The sequence below is a fragment of the Ischnura elegans genome, chromosome 5, assembly GCF_921293095.1.
Source record: "Ischnura elegans chromosome 5, ioIscEleg1.1, whole genome shotgun sequence".
Lineage (NCBI taxonomy): Eukaryota > Metazoa > Arthropoda > Insecta > Odonata > Coenagrionidae > Ischnura > Ischnura elegans.
Genome location: NC_060250.1, coordinates 39,166,842 through 39,181,646, shown reverse-complemented (window position 1 = coordinate 39,181,646; position 14,805 = coordinate 39,166,842). Strand labels below are relative to the sequence as shown.

General features: G+C 61.4%; 1 protein-coding gene across 1 annotated transcript in view; it reads right to left on the bottom strand.

Annotated features, from left to right (window-relative positions):
• LOC124159670 overlaps positions 1-14,805 on the bottom strand; it is a 309,866-nt gene that overhangs the window by 49,800 nt on the left and 245,261 nt on the right. The window contains exons 127-154 of the mRNA XM_046535577.1: positions 14,454-14,780; positions 14,047-14,361; positions 13,408-13,743; positions 13,005-13,313; positions 12,106-12,411; positions 11,688-12,008; positions 11,253-11,579; positions 10,846-11,160; positions 10,208-10,543; positions 9,805-10,113; positions 8,906-9,211; positions 8,489-8,809; positions 8,054-8,380; positions 7,647-7,961; positions 7,009-7,344; positions 6,606-6,914; positions 5,707-6,012; positions 5,290-5,610; positions 4,855-5,181; positions 4,448-4,762; positions 3,810-4,145; positions 3,407-3,715; positions 2,508-2,813; positions 2,091-2,411; positions 1,656-1,982; positions 1,249-1,563; positions 611-946; positions 208-516 (exon numbers count right to left, since the gene is read on the bottom strand). Coding sequence (XP_046391533.1) covers positions 208-516; positions 611-946; positions 1,249-1,563; positions 1,656-1,982; positions 2,091-2,411; positions 2,508-2,813; positions 3,407-3,715; positions 3,810-4,145; positions 4,448-4,762; positions 4,855-5,181; positions 5,290-5,610; positions 5,707-6,012; positions 6,606-6,914; positions 7,009-7,344; positions 7,647-7,961; positions 8,054-8,380; positions 8,489-8,809; positions 8,906-9,211; positions 9,805-10,113; positions 10,208-10,543; positions 10,846-11,160; positions 11,253-11,579; positions 11,688-12,008; positions 12,106-12,411; positions 13,005-13,313; positions 13,408-13,743; positions 14,047-14,361; positions 14,454-14,780 — 8,943 coding nt within the window. The remainder of the gene's footprint in view (positions 1-207; positions 517-610; positions 947-1,248; positions 1,564-1,655; positions 1,983-2,090; positions 2,412-2,507; positions 2,814-3,406; positions 3,716-3,809; positions 4,146-4,447; positions 4,763-4,854; positions 5,182-5,289; positions 5,611-5,706; positions 6,013-6,605; positions 6,915-7,008; positions 7,345-7,646; positions 7,962-8,053; positions 8,381-8,488; positions 8,810-8,905; positions 9,212-9,804; positions 10,114-10,207; positions 10,544-10,845; positions 11,161-11,252; positions 11,580-11,687; positions 12,009-12,105; positions 12,412-13,004; positions 13,314-13,407; positions 13,744-14,046; positions 14,362-14,453; positions 14,781-14,805) is intronic.

Genomic DNA, 14,805 nt, shown 5'->3' with positions numbered 1-14,805 from the left:
AACGGCGGAAACCCGCTTTAACTCGCGGGACACCAGCCACCGCCGCCCCCCACCAAAGCAAGCAAGACTGAGTCCGGAAGCGCGCCCCCAAAGGCGCACCCTTCCGGACCCCGCGCCCGACCGACAACTAACGACCCCTTCTAACCCCACCCTGTCTGGAACGCCCTCCACGACGCTCCCCCGCACAATCACGACTCCCTTCTTTACCTTGATATGGCCTGCAGTCCACGAAAGGATTCCCAGAATACCTCTCCGGACAGCTGCACATGGGAATGTGGTTGACTACCTCGCACCTCGCGTTCTGGCCGCAAGTGCCCGGACAAGGGTCCACGCACTTCTGCCTCACGCATGCCTTGTCCCTCGGACAATCCGAGCTCATTACGCACTCCGGCCTGCAACCCACGTACGGGTCTCCCTGGTACTCCGGCAGGCATGAGCATATTCCGTCTCGACACTGAGCGTTGGCGCCGCACGGCGATGGGTGGCAAGGATCTGACGCCACCACGGGTTCTTGCTCTGCAATTTGAAACGCGATACTCAGCTTACATCCAAAAGCCACTAAAGATACAAAAAAGCAACCAGGCGACCCCGAGGGGAACTCGCAACCTACGTTCTGGCGGCTTCGGGTAGCAGTTGGAGAACGGGTCCCCGGTGTATCCCGCCGGGCAAGTGCACATCGGCGTGTGGTTGAGGACGGCGCACTGAGCGCCCTGTCCGCAGGAGCCAGGGCACGGGTCTCTACATTTCTCCCTCATGCAAGCCCTATTGCTGGGGCAATCCGAGTTGATGACGCACTCCGGACGACAGTTGGGCGGACTGCCCGTGTAGCCAACGCGGCACGAGCATGACGGCGCCCCGCCTATGTCCCTGCACTCCGAGTACGGGCCGCACGGAGACGGCACGCACGGGTCCACGAACACCGGCGTCTGAACCGGCGGCGGAGGAGCTGCAGGAACGGAGAGCCCAGTATGAGAATTCGTGTCACGAACGACTCCAATGCGTTTCAAACGCCAGCGTCGCAGTCCAGGCGCGGAGCCCCCAAACGAGGGCTCCACCGAGACCGGACCGCCCCATCACGGGCTCCTCGTCTCGCGAGACCGAAACTACGCGCGCGGCCCGACGCCGACGCGCTGCCGGAATCACGCCCGCACGGGCGCCGGTCTCACTGCCGGACTGCCCACGCTGTTTGAAGCGCATTCGAGGCGGCGCACTCCCATTGCAAGCAACGGCATTTTTCATTCCTCTTACGTGGTCTTGGGTAGCATCTTGTGAACGGGTCTCCCGTGTATCCGGACTGGCAGGTACAGATTGGACTGTGGTTGATCACCTCGCAGCGAGTGTTTTGGCCGCACGGGCCAGGGCATGGGTTCACGCACTTCTGATTCACGCAGGCCTTTTCACGTGGGCACTCCGGGCTAACCACGCACTCCGGCCTGCAGCCAGGCGGACTACCCACGTAGCCCACCAGGCATGAACACACGCCCTGGCCGTTGACCTCTCGACACTGGCTATTCGGACCGCAAGGTGACGGCGAGCACGGGTCACTGGGAGCGCTGACGACCGCTAAAATTGAATTGCATTGCCAAATTAATCCAGGGCCGCCTCCCACGCCCGAAAACTAACCCTACTCTCCCCAAAACAAATCGTTTCCTTACGTTCCGGCGGCGTGGGACTGCAGTAGCTGAAAGGGTTCCCTGTGTATCCTGGGCGGCACACGCACGACGGCAAGTGGTTCACCACCTGGCAGTCTGCGTTGCGCCCGCAGTTTCCTGGGCACGGGTCCTGGCACTTGTTCCTTATGCAAGCCCTGTTCGACGGGCAATCGGAGCTCACCAAGCACTCGGGTCGACAACCTTCGTACGGGTTTCCGAAATAATCCTGTATGCAACTGCATGCACCAGCGCCGTTTTGCTCCCTGCACACGGCGTTCGACCCGCAAGGGGAAGGAACGCACGGCGTGGTGGACGCCAAAGCTGGCTCCGCTGAAAGAAAACGTTCCGCAACATTACTCAACGGGCCCTGCCTCCACAAACCTACTTCAGCAAATTCCAAAATACAACTACGAATGTAAAAAAAGCCTCTCTATTTACGTTGGTGTGGGTTGCACTGCGAGAACGGGTCGCCGACGAAGCCGGACAGGCACACGCACATCGGCGTGTGGCTGACCACCCTGCACTCGGCGTTCGCCCCGCAACTACCAGGGCACGGATCGCGGCATTTTTGGTTCATGCAGGCAAGGTGACTCGAGCACTCGCTGTTGCTGACGCACTCGGGACGGCAGTTGGGCGGCGAGCCCCTGTACTCGGGAAGGCACGAGCACGACGGACTCTCCGCGATCACCCGACACTCGGCGTAAGGACCGCACGGCGACGGTTGGCAAGGGTTCACAGGAGGAGCCGGCGGCGTGTCGGCTGACGGAGACAAAAGAGAAGGAAACCCACCGTTACCCCGAGTCTGACACCACCCCGCGACCAATCCACAAACCGACTCTCTCATCTCATGCTTACGGATCGGGCTGCACCGAATGAACGGGTCTCCCGTGTACCGCGGCGGGCAGCTGCAGATCGGGTTGTGGTTGATCACCTCGCACTTCGCCCCTATTCCGCAAGTGCCCGGGCAGGGGTTCCTGCACTTCTGGTTGTTGCAAGCCTCGTTCTGAGCACACTCCGAGCTCACCACGCATTCCGGTCGGCAGTTCGGTGGGCTTCCCATGTACCCGGGGACGCAAGAGCACACCGCCTGCCCGTTCACCTCGCGACACTGGCTGTTAGGCCCGCAAGGTGAAGGACGGCAAGGCTCGCTCACCACCGGTTCTAACAAGAAAAACAATACGTCAATCTCCAATCCCTCCACTCAAGCCCCACCAACATCACATGCGGATGGGCGAGAGCGGAGGAGGTTCCAGAGACAAACTCTAATCCCACCCATCCAACCCGCAATCCACAACGAAACCCACGCGGACCTCACCCCGACTCAAACAACCTAAAGACAATTCCCCCGGCAAAATATACCTACCACAAAAAAGCCAACGCCGAAACGTCCACGACCGCGCGACGGCCGGCTGGAACCGCCGCGCTGAAACCGAAACACCGGACGCACGCTTCCGAAGCGGAGCAGGCGGCGACCACCGAGCTCGCCTCGACAAGCGAGCCCACACGCCGCCCGACTCACGCTCCCGCACGAGCGATCCGGACACGGGAACGGCGGAAACCCGCTTTAACTCGCGGGACACCAGCCACCGCCGCCCCCCACCAAAGCAAGCAAGACTGAGTCCGGAAGCGCGCCCCCAAAGGCGCACCCTTCCGGACCCCGCGCCCGACCGACAACTAACGACCCCTTCTAACCCCACCCTGTCTGGAACGCCCTCCACGACGCTCCCCCGCACAATCACGACTCCCTTCTTTACCTTGATATGGCCTGCAGTCCACGAAAGGATTCCCAGAATACCTCTCCGGACAGCTGCACATGGGAATGTGGTTGACTACCTCGCACCTCGCGTTCTGGCCGCAAGTGCCCGGACAAGGGTCCACGCACTTCTGCCTCACGCATGCCTTGTCCCTCGGACAATCCGAGCTCATTACGCACTCCGGCCTGCAACCCACGTACGGGTCTCCCTGGTACTCCGGCAGGCATGAGCATATTCCGTCTCGACACTGAGCGTTGGCGCCGCACGGCGATGGGTGGCAAGGATCTGACGCCACCACGGGTTCTTGCTCTGCAATTTGAAACGCGATACTCAGCTTACATCCAAAAGCCACTAAAGATACAAAAAAGCAACCAGGCGACCCCGAGGGGAACTCGCAACCTACGTTCTGGCGGCTTCGGGTAGCAGTTGGAGAACGGGTCCCCGGTGTATCCCGCCGGGCAAGTGCACATCGGCGTGTGGTTGAGGACGGCGCACTGAGCGCCCTGTCCGCAGGAGCCAGGGCACGGGTCTCTACATTTCTCCCTCATGCAAGCCCTATTGCTGGGGCAATCCGAGTTGATGACGCACTCCGGACGACAGTTGGGCGGACTGCCCGTGTAGCCAACGCGGCACGAGCATGACGGCGCCCCGCCTATGTCCCTGCACTCCGAGTACGGGCCGCACGGAGACGGCACGCACGGGTCCACGAACACCGGCGTCTGAACCGGCGGCGGAGGAGCTGCAGGAACGGAGAGCCCAGTATGAGAATTCGTGTCACGAACGACTCCAATGCGTTTCAAACGCCAGCGTCGCAGTCCAGGCGCGGAGCCCCCAAACGAGGGCTCCACCGAGACCGGACCGCCCCATCACGGGCTCCTCGTCTCGCGAGACCGAAACTACGCGCGCGGCCCGACGCCGACGCGCTGCCGGAATCACGCCCGCACGGGCGCCGGTCTCACTGCCGGACTGCCCACGCTGTTTGAAGCGCATTCGAGGCGGCGCACTCCCATTGCAAGCAACGGCATTTTTCATTCCTCTTACGTGGTCTTGGGTAGCATCTTGTGAACGGGTCTCCCGTGTATCCGGACTGGCAGGTACAGATTGGACTGTGGTTGATCACCTCGCAGCGAGTGTTTTGGCCGCACGGGCCAGGGCATGGGTTCACGCACTTCTGATTCACGCAGGCCTTTTCACGTGGGCACTCCGGGCTAACCACGCACTCCGGCCTGCAGCCAGGCGGACTACCCACGTAGCCCACCAGGCATGAACACACGCCCTGGCCGTTGACCTCTCGACACTGGCTATTCGGACCGCAAGGTGACGGCGAGCACGGGTCACTGGGAGCGCTGACGACCGCTAAAATTGAATTGCATTGCCAAATTAATCCAGGGCCGCCTCCCACGCCCGAAAACTAACCCTACTCTCCCCAAAACAAATCGTTTCCTTACGTTCCGGCGGCGTGGGACTGCAGTAGCTGAAAGGGTTCCCTGTGTATCCTGGGCGGCACACGCACGACGGCAAGTGGTTCACCACCTGGCAGTCTGCGTTGCGCCCGCAGTTTCCTGGGCACGGGTCCTGGCACTTGTTCCTTATGCAAGCCCTGTTCGACGGGCAATCGGAGCTCACCAAGCACTCGGGTCGACAACCTTCGTACGGGTTTCCGAAATAATCCTGTATGCAACTGCATGCACCAGCGCCGTTTTGCTCCCTGCACACGGCGTTCGACCCGCAAGGGGAAGGAACGCACGGCGTGGTGGACGCCAAAGCTGGCTCCGCTGAAAGAAAACGTTCCGCAACATTACTCAACGGGCCCTGCCTCCACAAACCTACTTCAGCAAATTCCAAAATACAACTACGAATGTAAAAAAAGCCTCTCTATTTACGTTGGTGTGGGTTGCACTGCGAGAACGGGTCGCCGACGAAGCCGGACAGGCACACGCACATCGGCGTGTGGCTGACCACCCTGCACTCGGCGTTCGCCCCGCAACTACCAGGGCACGGATCGCGGCATTTTTGGTTCATGCAGGCAAGGTGACTCGAGCACTCGCTGTTGCTGACGCACTCGGGACGGCAGTTGGGCGGCGAGCCCCTGTACTCGGGAAGGCACGAGCACGACGGACTCTCCGCGATCACCCGACACTCGGCGTAAGGACCGCACGGCGACGGTTGGCAAGGGTTCACAGGAGGAGCCGGCGGCGTGTCGGCTGACGGAGACAAAAGAGAAGGAAACCCACCGTTACCCCGAGTCTGACACCACCCCGCGACCAATCCACAAACCGACTCTCTCATCTCATGCTTACGGATCGGGCTGCACCGAATGAACGGGTCTCCCGTGTACCGCGGCGGGCAGCTGCAGATCGGGTTGTGGTTGATCACCTCGCACTTCGCCCCTATTCCGCAAGTGCCCGGGCAGGGGTTCCTGCACTTCTGGTTGTTGCAAGCCTCGTTCTGAGCACACTCCGAGCTCACCACGCATTCCGGTCGGCAGTTCGGTGGGCTTCCCATGTACCCGGGGACGCAAGAGCACACCGCCTGCCCGTTCACCTCGCGACACTGGCTGTTAGGCCCGCAAGGTGAAGGACGGCAAGGCTCGCTCACCACCGGTTCTAACAAGAAAAACAATACGTCAATCTCCAATCCCTCCACTCAAGCCCCACCAACATCACATGCGGATGGGCGAGAGCGGAGGAGGTTCCAGAGACAAACTCTAATCCCACCCATCCAACCCGCAATCCACAACGAAACCCACGCGGACCTCACCCCGACTCAAACAACCTAAAGACAATTCCCCCGGCAAAATATACCTACCACAAAAAAGCCAACGCCGAAACGTCCACGACCGCGCGACGGCCGGCTGGAACCGCCGCGCTGAAACCGAAACACCGGACGCACGCTTCCGAAGCGGAGCAGGCGGCGACCACCGAGCTCGCCTCGACAAGCGAGCCCACACGCCGCCCGACTCACGCTCCCGCACGAGCGATCCGGACACGGGAACGGCGGAAACCCGCTTTAACTCGCGGGACACCAGCCACCGCCGCCCCCCACCAAAGCAAGCAAGACTGAGTCCGGAAGCGCGCCCCCAAAGGCGCACCCTTCCGGACCCCGCGCCCGACCGACAACTAACGACCCCTTCTAACCCCACCCTGTCTGGAACGCCCTCCACGACGCTCCCCCGCACAATCACGACTCCCTTCTTTACCTTGATATGGCCTGCAGTCCACGAAAGGATTCCCAGAATACCTCTCCGGACAGCTGCACATGGGAATGTGGTTGACTACCTCGCACCTCGCGTTCTGGCCGCAAGTGCCCGGACAAGGGTCCACGCACTTCTGCCTCACGCATGCCTTGTCCCTCGGACAATCCGAGCTCATTACGCACTCCGGCCTGCAACCCACGTACGGGTCTCCCTGGTACTCCGGCAGGCATGAGCATATTCCGTCTCGACACTGAGCGTTGGCGCCGCACGGCGATGGGTGGCAAGGATCTGACGCCACCACGGGTTCTTGCTCTGCAATTTGAAACGCGATACTCAGCTTACATCCAAAAGCCACTAAAGATACAAAAAAGCAACCAGGCGACCCCGAGGGGAACTCGCAACCTACGTTCTGGCGGCTTCGGGTAGCAGTTGGAGAACGGGTCCCCGGTGTATCCCGCCGGGCAAGTGCACATCGGCGTGTGGTTGAGGACGGCGCACTGAGCGCCCTGTCCGCAGGAGCCAGGGCACGGGTCTCTACATTTCTCCCTCATGCAAGCCCTATTGCTGGGGCAATCCGAGTTGATGACGCACTCCGGACGACAGTTGGGCGGACTGCCCGTGTAGCCAACGCGGCACGAGCATGACGGCGCCCCGCCTATGTCCCTGCACTCCGAGTACGGGCCGCACGGAGACGGCACGCACGGGTCCACGAACACCGGCGTCTGAACCGGCGGCGGAGGAGCTGCAGGAACGGAGAGCCCAGTATGAGAATTCGTGTCACGAACGACTCCAATGCGTTTCAAACGCCAGCGTCGCAGTCCAGGCGCGGAGCCCCCAAACGAGGGCTCCACCGAGACCGGACCGCCCCATCACGGGCTCCTCGTCTCGCGAGACCGAAACTACGCGCGCGGCCCGACGCCGACGCGCTGCCGGAATCACGCCCGCACGGGCGCCGGTCTCACTGCCGGACTGCCCACGCTGTTTGAAGCGCATTCGAGGCGGCGCACTCCCATTGCAAGCAACGGCATTTTTCATTCCTCTTACGTGGTCTTGGGTAGCATCTTGTGAACGGGTCTCCCGTGTATCCGGACTGGCAGGTACAGATTGGACTGTGGTTGATCACCTCGCAGCGAGTGTTTTGGCCGCACGGGCCAGGGCATGGGTTCACGCACTTCTGATTCACGCAGGCCTTTTCACGTGGGCACTCCGGGCTAACCACGCACTCCGGCCTGCAGCCAGGCGGACTACCCACGTAGCCCACCAGGCATGAACACACGCCCTGGCCGTTGACCTCTCGACACTGGCTATTCGGACCGCAAGGTGACGGCGAGCACGGGTCACTGGGAGCGCTGACGACCGCTAAAATTGAATTGCATTGCCAAATTAATCCAGGGCCGCCTCCCACGCCCGAAAACTAACCCTACTCTCCCCAAAACAAATCGTTTCCTTACGTTCCGGCGGCGTGGGACTGCAGTAGCTGAAAGGGTTCCCTGTGTATCCTGGGCGGCACACGCACGACGGCAAGTGGTTCACCACCTGGCAGTCTGCGTTGCGCCCGCAGTTTCCTGGGCACGGGTCCTGGCACTTGTTCCTTATGCAAGCCCTGTTCGACGGGCAATCGGAGCTCACCAAGCACTCGGGTCGACAACCTTCGTACGGGTTTCCGAAATAATCCTGTATGCAACTGCATGCACCAGCGCCGTTTTGCTCCCTGCACACGGCGTTCGACCCGCAAGGGGAAGGAACGCACGGCGTGGTGGACGCCAAAGCTGGCTCCGCTGAAAGAAAACGTTCCGCAACATTACTCAACGGGCCCTGCCTCCACAAACCTACTTCAGCAAATTCCAAAATACAACTACGAATGTAAAAAAAGCCTCTCTATTTACGTTGGTGTGGGTTGCACTGCGAGAACGGGTCGCCGACGAAGCCGGACAGGCACACGCACATCGGCGTGTGGCTGACCACCCTGCACTCGGCGTTCGCCCCGCAACTACCAGGGCACGGATCGCGGCATTTTTGGTTCATGCAGGCAAGGTGACTCGAGCACTCGCTGTTGCTGACGCACTCGGGACGGCAGTTGGGCGGCGAGCCCCTGTACTCGGGAAGGCACGAGCACGACGGACTCTCCGCGATCACCCGACACTCGGCGTAAGGACCGCACGGCGACGGTTGGCAAGGGTTCACAGGAGGAGCCGGCGGCGTGTCGGCTGACGGAGACAAAAGAGAAGGAAACCCACCGTTACCCCGAGTCTGACACCACCCCGCGACCAATCCACAAACCGACTCTCTCATCTCATGCTTACGGATCGGGCTGCACCGAATGAACGGGTCTCCCGTGTACCGCGGCGGGCAGCTGCAGATCGGGTTGTGGTTGATCACCTCGCACTTCGCCCCTATTCCGCAAGTGCCCGGGCAGGGGTTCCTGCACTTCTGGTTGTTGCAAGCCTCGTTCTGAGCACACTCCGAGCTCACCACGCATTCCGGTCGGCAGTTCGGTGGGCTTCCCATGTACCCGGGGACGCAAGAGCACACCGCCTGCCCGTTCACCTCGCGACACTGGCTGTTAGGCCCGCAAGGTGAAGGACGGCAAGGCTCGCTCACCACCGGTTCTAACAAGAAAAACAATACGTCAATCTCCAATCCCTCCACTCAAGCCCCACCAACATCACATGCGGATGGGCGAGAGCGGAGGAGGTTCCAGAGACAAACTCTAATCCCACCCATCCAACCCGCAATCCACAACGAAACCCACGCGGACCTCACCCCGACTCAAACAACCTAAAGACAATTCCCCCGGCAAAATATACCTACCACAAAAAAGCCAACGCCGAAACGTCCACGACCGCGCGACGGCCGGCTGGAACCGCCGCGCTGAAACCGAAACACCGGACGCACGCTTCCGAAGCGGAGCAGGCGGCGACCACCGAGCTCGCCTCGACAAGCGAGCCCACACGCCGCCCGACTCACGCTCCCGCACGAGCGATCCGGACACGGGAACGGCGGAAACCCGCTTTAACTCGCGGGACACCAGCCACCGCCGCCCCCCACCAAAGCAAGCAAGACTGAGTCCGGAAGCGCGCCCCCAAAGGCGCACCCTTCCGGACCCCGCGCCCGACCGACAACTAACGACCCCTTCTAACCCCACCCTGTCTGGAACGCCCTCCACGACGCTCCCCCGCACAATCACGACTCCCTTCTTTACCTTGATATGGCCTGCAGTCCACGAAAGGATTCCCAGAATACCTCTCCGGACAGCTGCACATGGGAATGTGGTTGACTACCTCGCACCTCGCGTTCTGGCCGCAAGTGCCCGGACAAGGGTCCACGCACTTCTGCCTCACGCATGCCTTGTCCCTCGGACAATCCGAGCTCATTACGCACTCCGGCCTGCAACCCACGTACGGGTCTCCCTGGTACTCCGGCAGGCATGAGCATATTCCGTCTCGACACTGAGCGTTGGCGCCGCACGGCGATGGGTGGCAAGGATCTGACGCCACCACGGGTTCTTGCTCTGCAATTTGAAACGCGATACTCAGCTTACATCCAAAAGCCACTAAAGATACAAAAAAGCAACCTGGCGACCCCGAGGGGAACTCGCAACCTACGTTCTGGCGGCTTCGGGTAGCAGTTGGAGAACGGGTCCCCGGTGTATCCCGCCGGGCAAGTGCACATCGGCGTGTGGTTGAGGACGGCGCACTGAGCGCCCTGTCCGCAGGAGCCAGGGCACGGGTCTCTACATTTCTCCCTCATGCAAGCCCTATTGCTGGGGCAATCCGAGTTGATGACGCACTCCGGACGACAGTTGGGCGGACTGCCCGTGTAGCCAACGCGGCACGAGCATGACGGCGCCCCGCCTATGTCCCTGCACTCCGAGTACGGGCCGCACGGAGACGGCACGCACGGGTCCACGAACACCGGCGTCTGAACCGGCGGCGGAGGAGCTGCAGGAACGGAGAGCCCAGTATGAGAATTCGTGTCACGAACGACTCCAATGCGTTTCAAACGCCAGCGTCGCAGTCCAGGCGCGGAGCCCCCAAACGAGGGCTCCACCGAGACCGGACCGCCCCATCACGGGCTCCTCGTCTCGCGAGACCGAAACTACGCGCGCGGCCCGACGCCGACGCGCTGCCGGAATCACGCCCGCACGGGCGCCGGTCTCACTGCCGGACTGCCCACGCTGTTTGAAGCGCATTCGAGGCGGCGCACTCCCATTGCAAGCAACGGCATTTTTCATTCCTCTTACGTGGTCTTGGGTAGCATCTTGTGAACGGGTCTCCCGTGTATCCGGACTGGCAGGTACAGATTGGACTGTGGTTGATCACCTCGCAGCGAGTGTTTTGGCCGCACGGGCCAGGGCATGGGTTCACGCACTTCTGATTCACGCAGGCCTTTTCACGTGGGCACTCCGGGCTAACCACGCACTCCGGCCTGCAGCCAGGCGGACTACCCACGTAGCCCACCAGGCATGAACACACGCCCTGGCCGTTGACCTCTCGACACTGGCTATTCGGACCGCAAGGTGACGGCGAGCACGGGTCACTGGGAGCGCTGACGACCGCTAAAATTGAATTGCATTGCCAAATTAATCCAGGGCCGCCTCCCACGCCCGAAAACTAACCCTACTCTCCCCAAAACAAATCGTTTCCTTACGTTCCGGCGGCGTGGGACTGCAGTAGCTGAAAGGGTTCCCTGTGTATCCTGGGCGGCACACGCACGACGGCAAGTGGTTCACCACCTGGCAGTCTGCGTTGCGCCCGCAGTTTCCTGGGCACGGGTCCTGGCACTTGTTCCTTATGCAAGCCCTGTTCGACGGGCAATCGGAGCTCACCAAGCACTCGGGTCGACAACCTTCGTACGGGTTTCCGAAATAATCCTGTATGCAACTGCATGCACCAGCGCCGTTTTGCTCCCTGCACACGGCGTTCGACCCGCAAGGGGAAGGAACGCACGGCGTGGTGGACGCCAAAGCTGGCTCCGCTGAAAGAAAACGTTCCGCAACATTACTCAACGGGCCCTGCCTCCACAAACCTACTTCAGCAAATTCCAAAATACAACTACGAATGTAAAAAAAGCCTCTCTATTTACGTTGGTGTGGGTTGCACTGCGAGAACGGGTCGCCGACGAAGCCGGACAGGCACACGCACATCGGCGTGTGGCTGACCACCCTGCACTCGGCGTTCGCCCCGCAACTACCAGGGCACGGATCGCGGCATTTTTGGTTCATGCAGGCAAGGTGACTCGAGCACTCGCTGTTGCTGACGCACTCGGGACGGCAGTTGGGCGGCGAGCCCCTGTACTCGGGAAGGCACGAGCACGACGGACTCTCCGCGATCACCCGACACTCGGCGTAAGGACCGCACGGCGACGGTTGGCAAGGGTTCACAGGAGGAGCCGGCGGCGTGTCGGCTGACGGAGACAAAAGAGAAGGAAACCCACCGTTACCCCCGAGTCTGACACCACCCCGCGACCAATCCACAAACCGACTCTCTCATCTCATGCTTACGGATCGGGCTGCACCGAATGAACGGGTCTCCCGTGTACCGCGGCGGGCAGCTGCAGATCGGGTTGTGGTTGATCACCTCGCACTTCGCCCCTATTCCGCAAGTGCCCGGGCAGGGGTTCCTGCACTTCTGGTTGTTGCAAGCCTCGTTCTGAGCACACTCCGAGCTCACCACGCATTCCGGTCGGCAGTTCGGTGGGCTTCCCATGTACCCGGGGACGCAAGAGCACACCGCCTGCCCGTTCACCTCGCGACACTGGCTGTTAGGCCCGCAAGGTGAAGGACGGCAAGGCTCGCTCACCACCGGTTCTAACAAGAAAAACAATACGTCAATCTCCAATCCCTCCACTCAAGCCCCACCAACATCACATGCGGATGGGCGAGAGCGGAGGAGGTTCCAGAGACAAACTCTAATCCCACCCATCCAACCCGCAATCCACAACGAAACCCACGCGGACCTCACCCCGACTCAAACAACCTAAAGACAATTCCCCCGGCAAAATATACCTACCACAAAAAAGCCAACGCCGAAACGTCCACGACCGCGCGACGGCCGGCTGGAACCGCCGCGCTGAAACCGAAACACCGGACGCACGCTTCCGAAGCGGAGCAGGCGGCGACCACCGAGCTCGCCTCGACAAGCGAGCCCACACGCCGCCCGACTCACGCTCCCGCACGAGCGATCCGGACACGGGAACGGCGGAAACCCGCTTTAACTCGCGGGACACCAGCCACCGCCGCCCCCCACCAAAGCAAGCAAGACTGAGTCCGGAAGCGCGCCCCCAAAGGCGCACCCTTCCGGACCCCGCGCCCGACCGACAACTAACGACCCCTTCTAACCCCACCCTGTCTGGAACGCCCTCCACGACGCTCCCCCGCACAATCACGACTCCCTTCTTTACCTTGATATGGCCTGCAGTCCACGAAAGGATTCCCAGAATACCTCTCCGGACAGCTGCACATGGGAATGTGGTTGACTACCTCGCACCTCGCGTTCTGGCCGCAAGTGCCCGGACAAGGGTCCACGCACTTCTGCCTCACGCATGCCTTGTCCCTCGGACAATCCGAGCTCATTACGCACTCCGGCCTGCAACCCACGTACGGGTCTCCCTGGTACTCCGGCAGGCATGAGCATATTCCGTCTCGACACTGAGCGTTGGCGCCGCACGGCGATGGGTGGCAAGGATCTGACGCCACCACGGGTTCTTGCTCTGCAATTTGAAACGCGATACTCAGCTTACATCCAAAAGCCACTAAAGATACAAAAAAGCAACCTGGCGACCCCGAGGGGAACTCGCAACCTACGTTCTGGCGGCTTCGGGTAGCAGTTGGAGAACGGGTCCCCGGTGTATCCCGCCGGGCAAGTGCACATCGGCGTGTGGTTGAGGACGGCGCACTGAGCGCCCTGTCCGCAGGAGCCAGGGCACGGGTCTCTACATTTCTCCCTCATGCAAGCCCTATTGCTGGGGCAATCCGAGTTGATGACGCACTCCGGACGACAGTTGGGCGGACTGCCCGTGTAGCCAACGCGGCACGAGCATGACGGCGCCCCGCCTATGTCCCTGCACTCCGAGTACGGGCCGCACGGAGACGGCACGCACGGGTCCACGAACACCGGCGTCTGAACCGGCGGCGGAGGAGCTGCAGGAACGGAGAGCCCAGTATGAGAATTCGTGTCACGAACGACTCCAATGCGTTTCAAACGCCAGCGTCGCAGTCCAGGCGCGGAGCCCCCAAACGAGGGCTCCACCGAGACCGGACCGCCCCATCAACGGGCTCCTCGTCTCGCGAGACCGAAACTACGCGCGCGGCCCGACGCCGACGCGCTGCCGGAATCACGCCCGCACGGGCGCCGGTCTCACTGCCGGACTGCCCACGCTGTTTGAAGCGCATTCGAGGCGGCGCACTCCCATTGCAAGCAACGGCATTTTTCATTCCTCTTACGTGGTCTTGGGTAGCATCTTGTGAACGGGTCTCCCGTGTATCCGGACTGGCAGGTACAGATTGGACTGTGGTTGATCACCTCGCAGCGAGTGTTTTGGCCGCACGGGCCAGGGCATGGGTTCACGCACTTCTGATTCACGCAGGCCTTTTCACGTGGGCACTCCGGGCTAACCACGCACTCCGGCCTGCAGCCAGGCGGACTACCCACGTAGCCCACCAGGCATGAACACACGCCCTGGCCGTTGACCTCTCGACACTGGCTATTCGGACCGCAAGGTGACGGCGAGCACGGGTCACTGGGAGCGCTGACGACCGCTAAAATTGAATTGCATTGCCAAATTAATCCAGGGCCGCCTCCCACGCCCGAAAACTAACCCTACTCTCCCCAAAACAAATCGTTTCCTTACGTTCCGGCGGCGTGGGACTGCAGTAGCTGAAAGGGTTCCCTGTGTATCCTGGGCGGCACACGCACGACGGCAAGTGGTTCACCACCTGGCAGTCTGCGTTGCGCCCGCAGTTTCCTGGGCACGGGTCCTGGCACTTGTTCCTTATGCAAGCCCTGTTCGACGGGCAATCGGAGCTCACCAAGCACTCGGGTCGACAACCTTCGTACGGGTTTCCGAAATAATCCTGTATGCAACTGCATGCACCAGCGCCGTTTTGCTCCCTGCACACGGCGTTCGACCCGCAAGGGGAAGGAACGCACGGCGTGGTGGACGCCAAAGCTGGCTCCGCTGAAAGAAAACGTTCCGCAACATT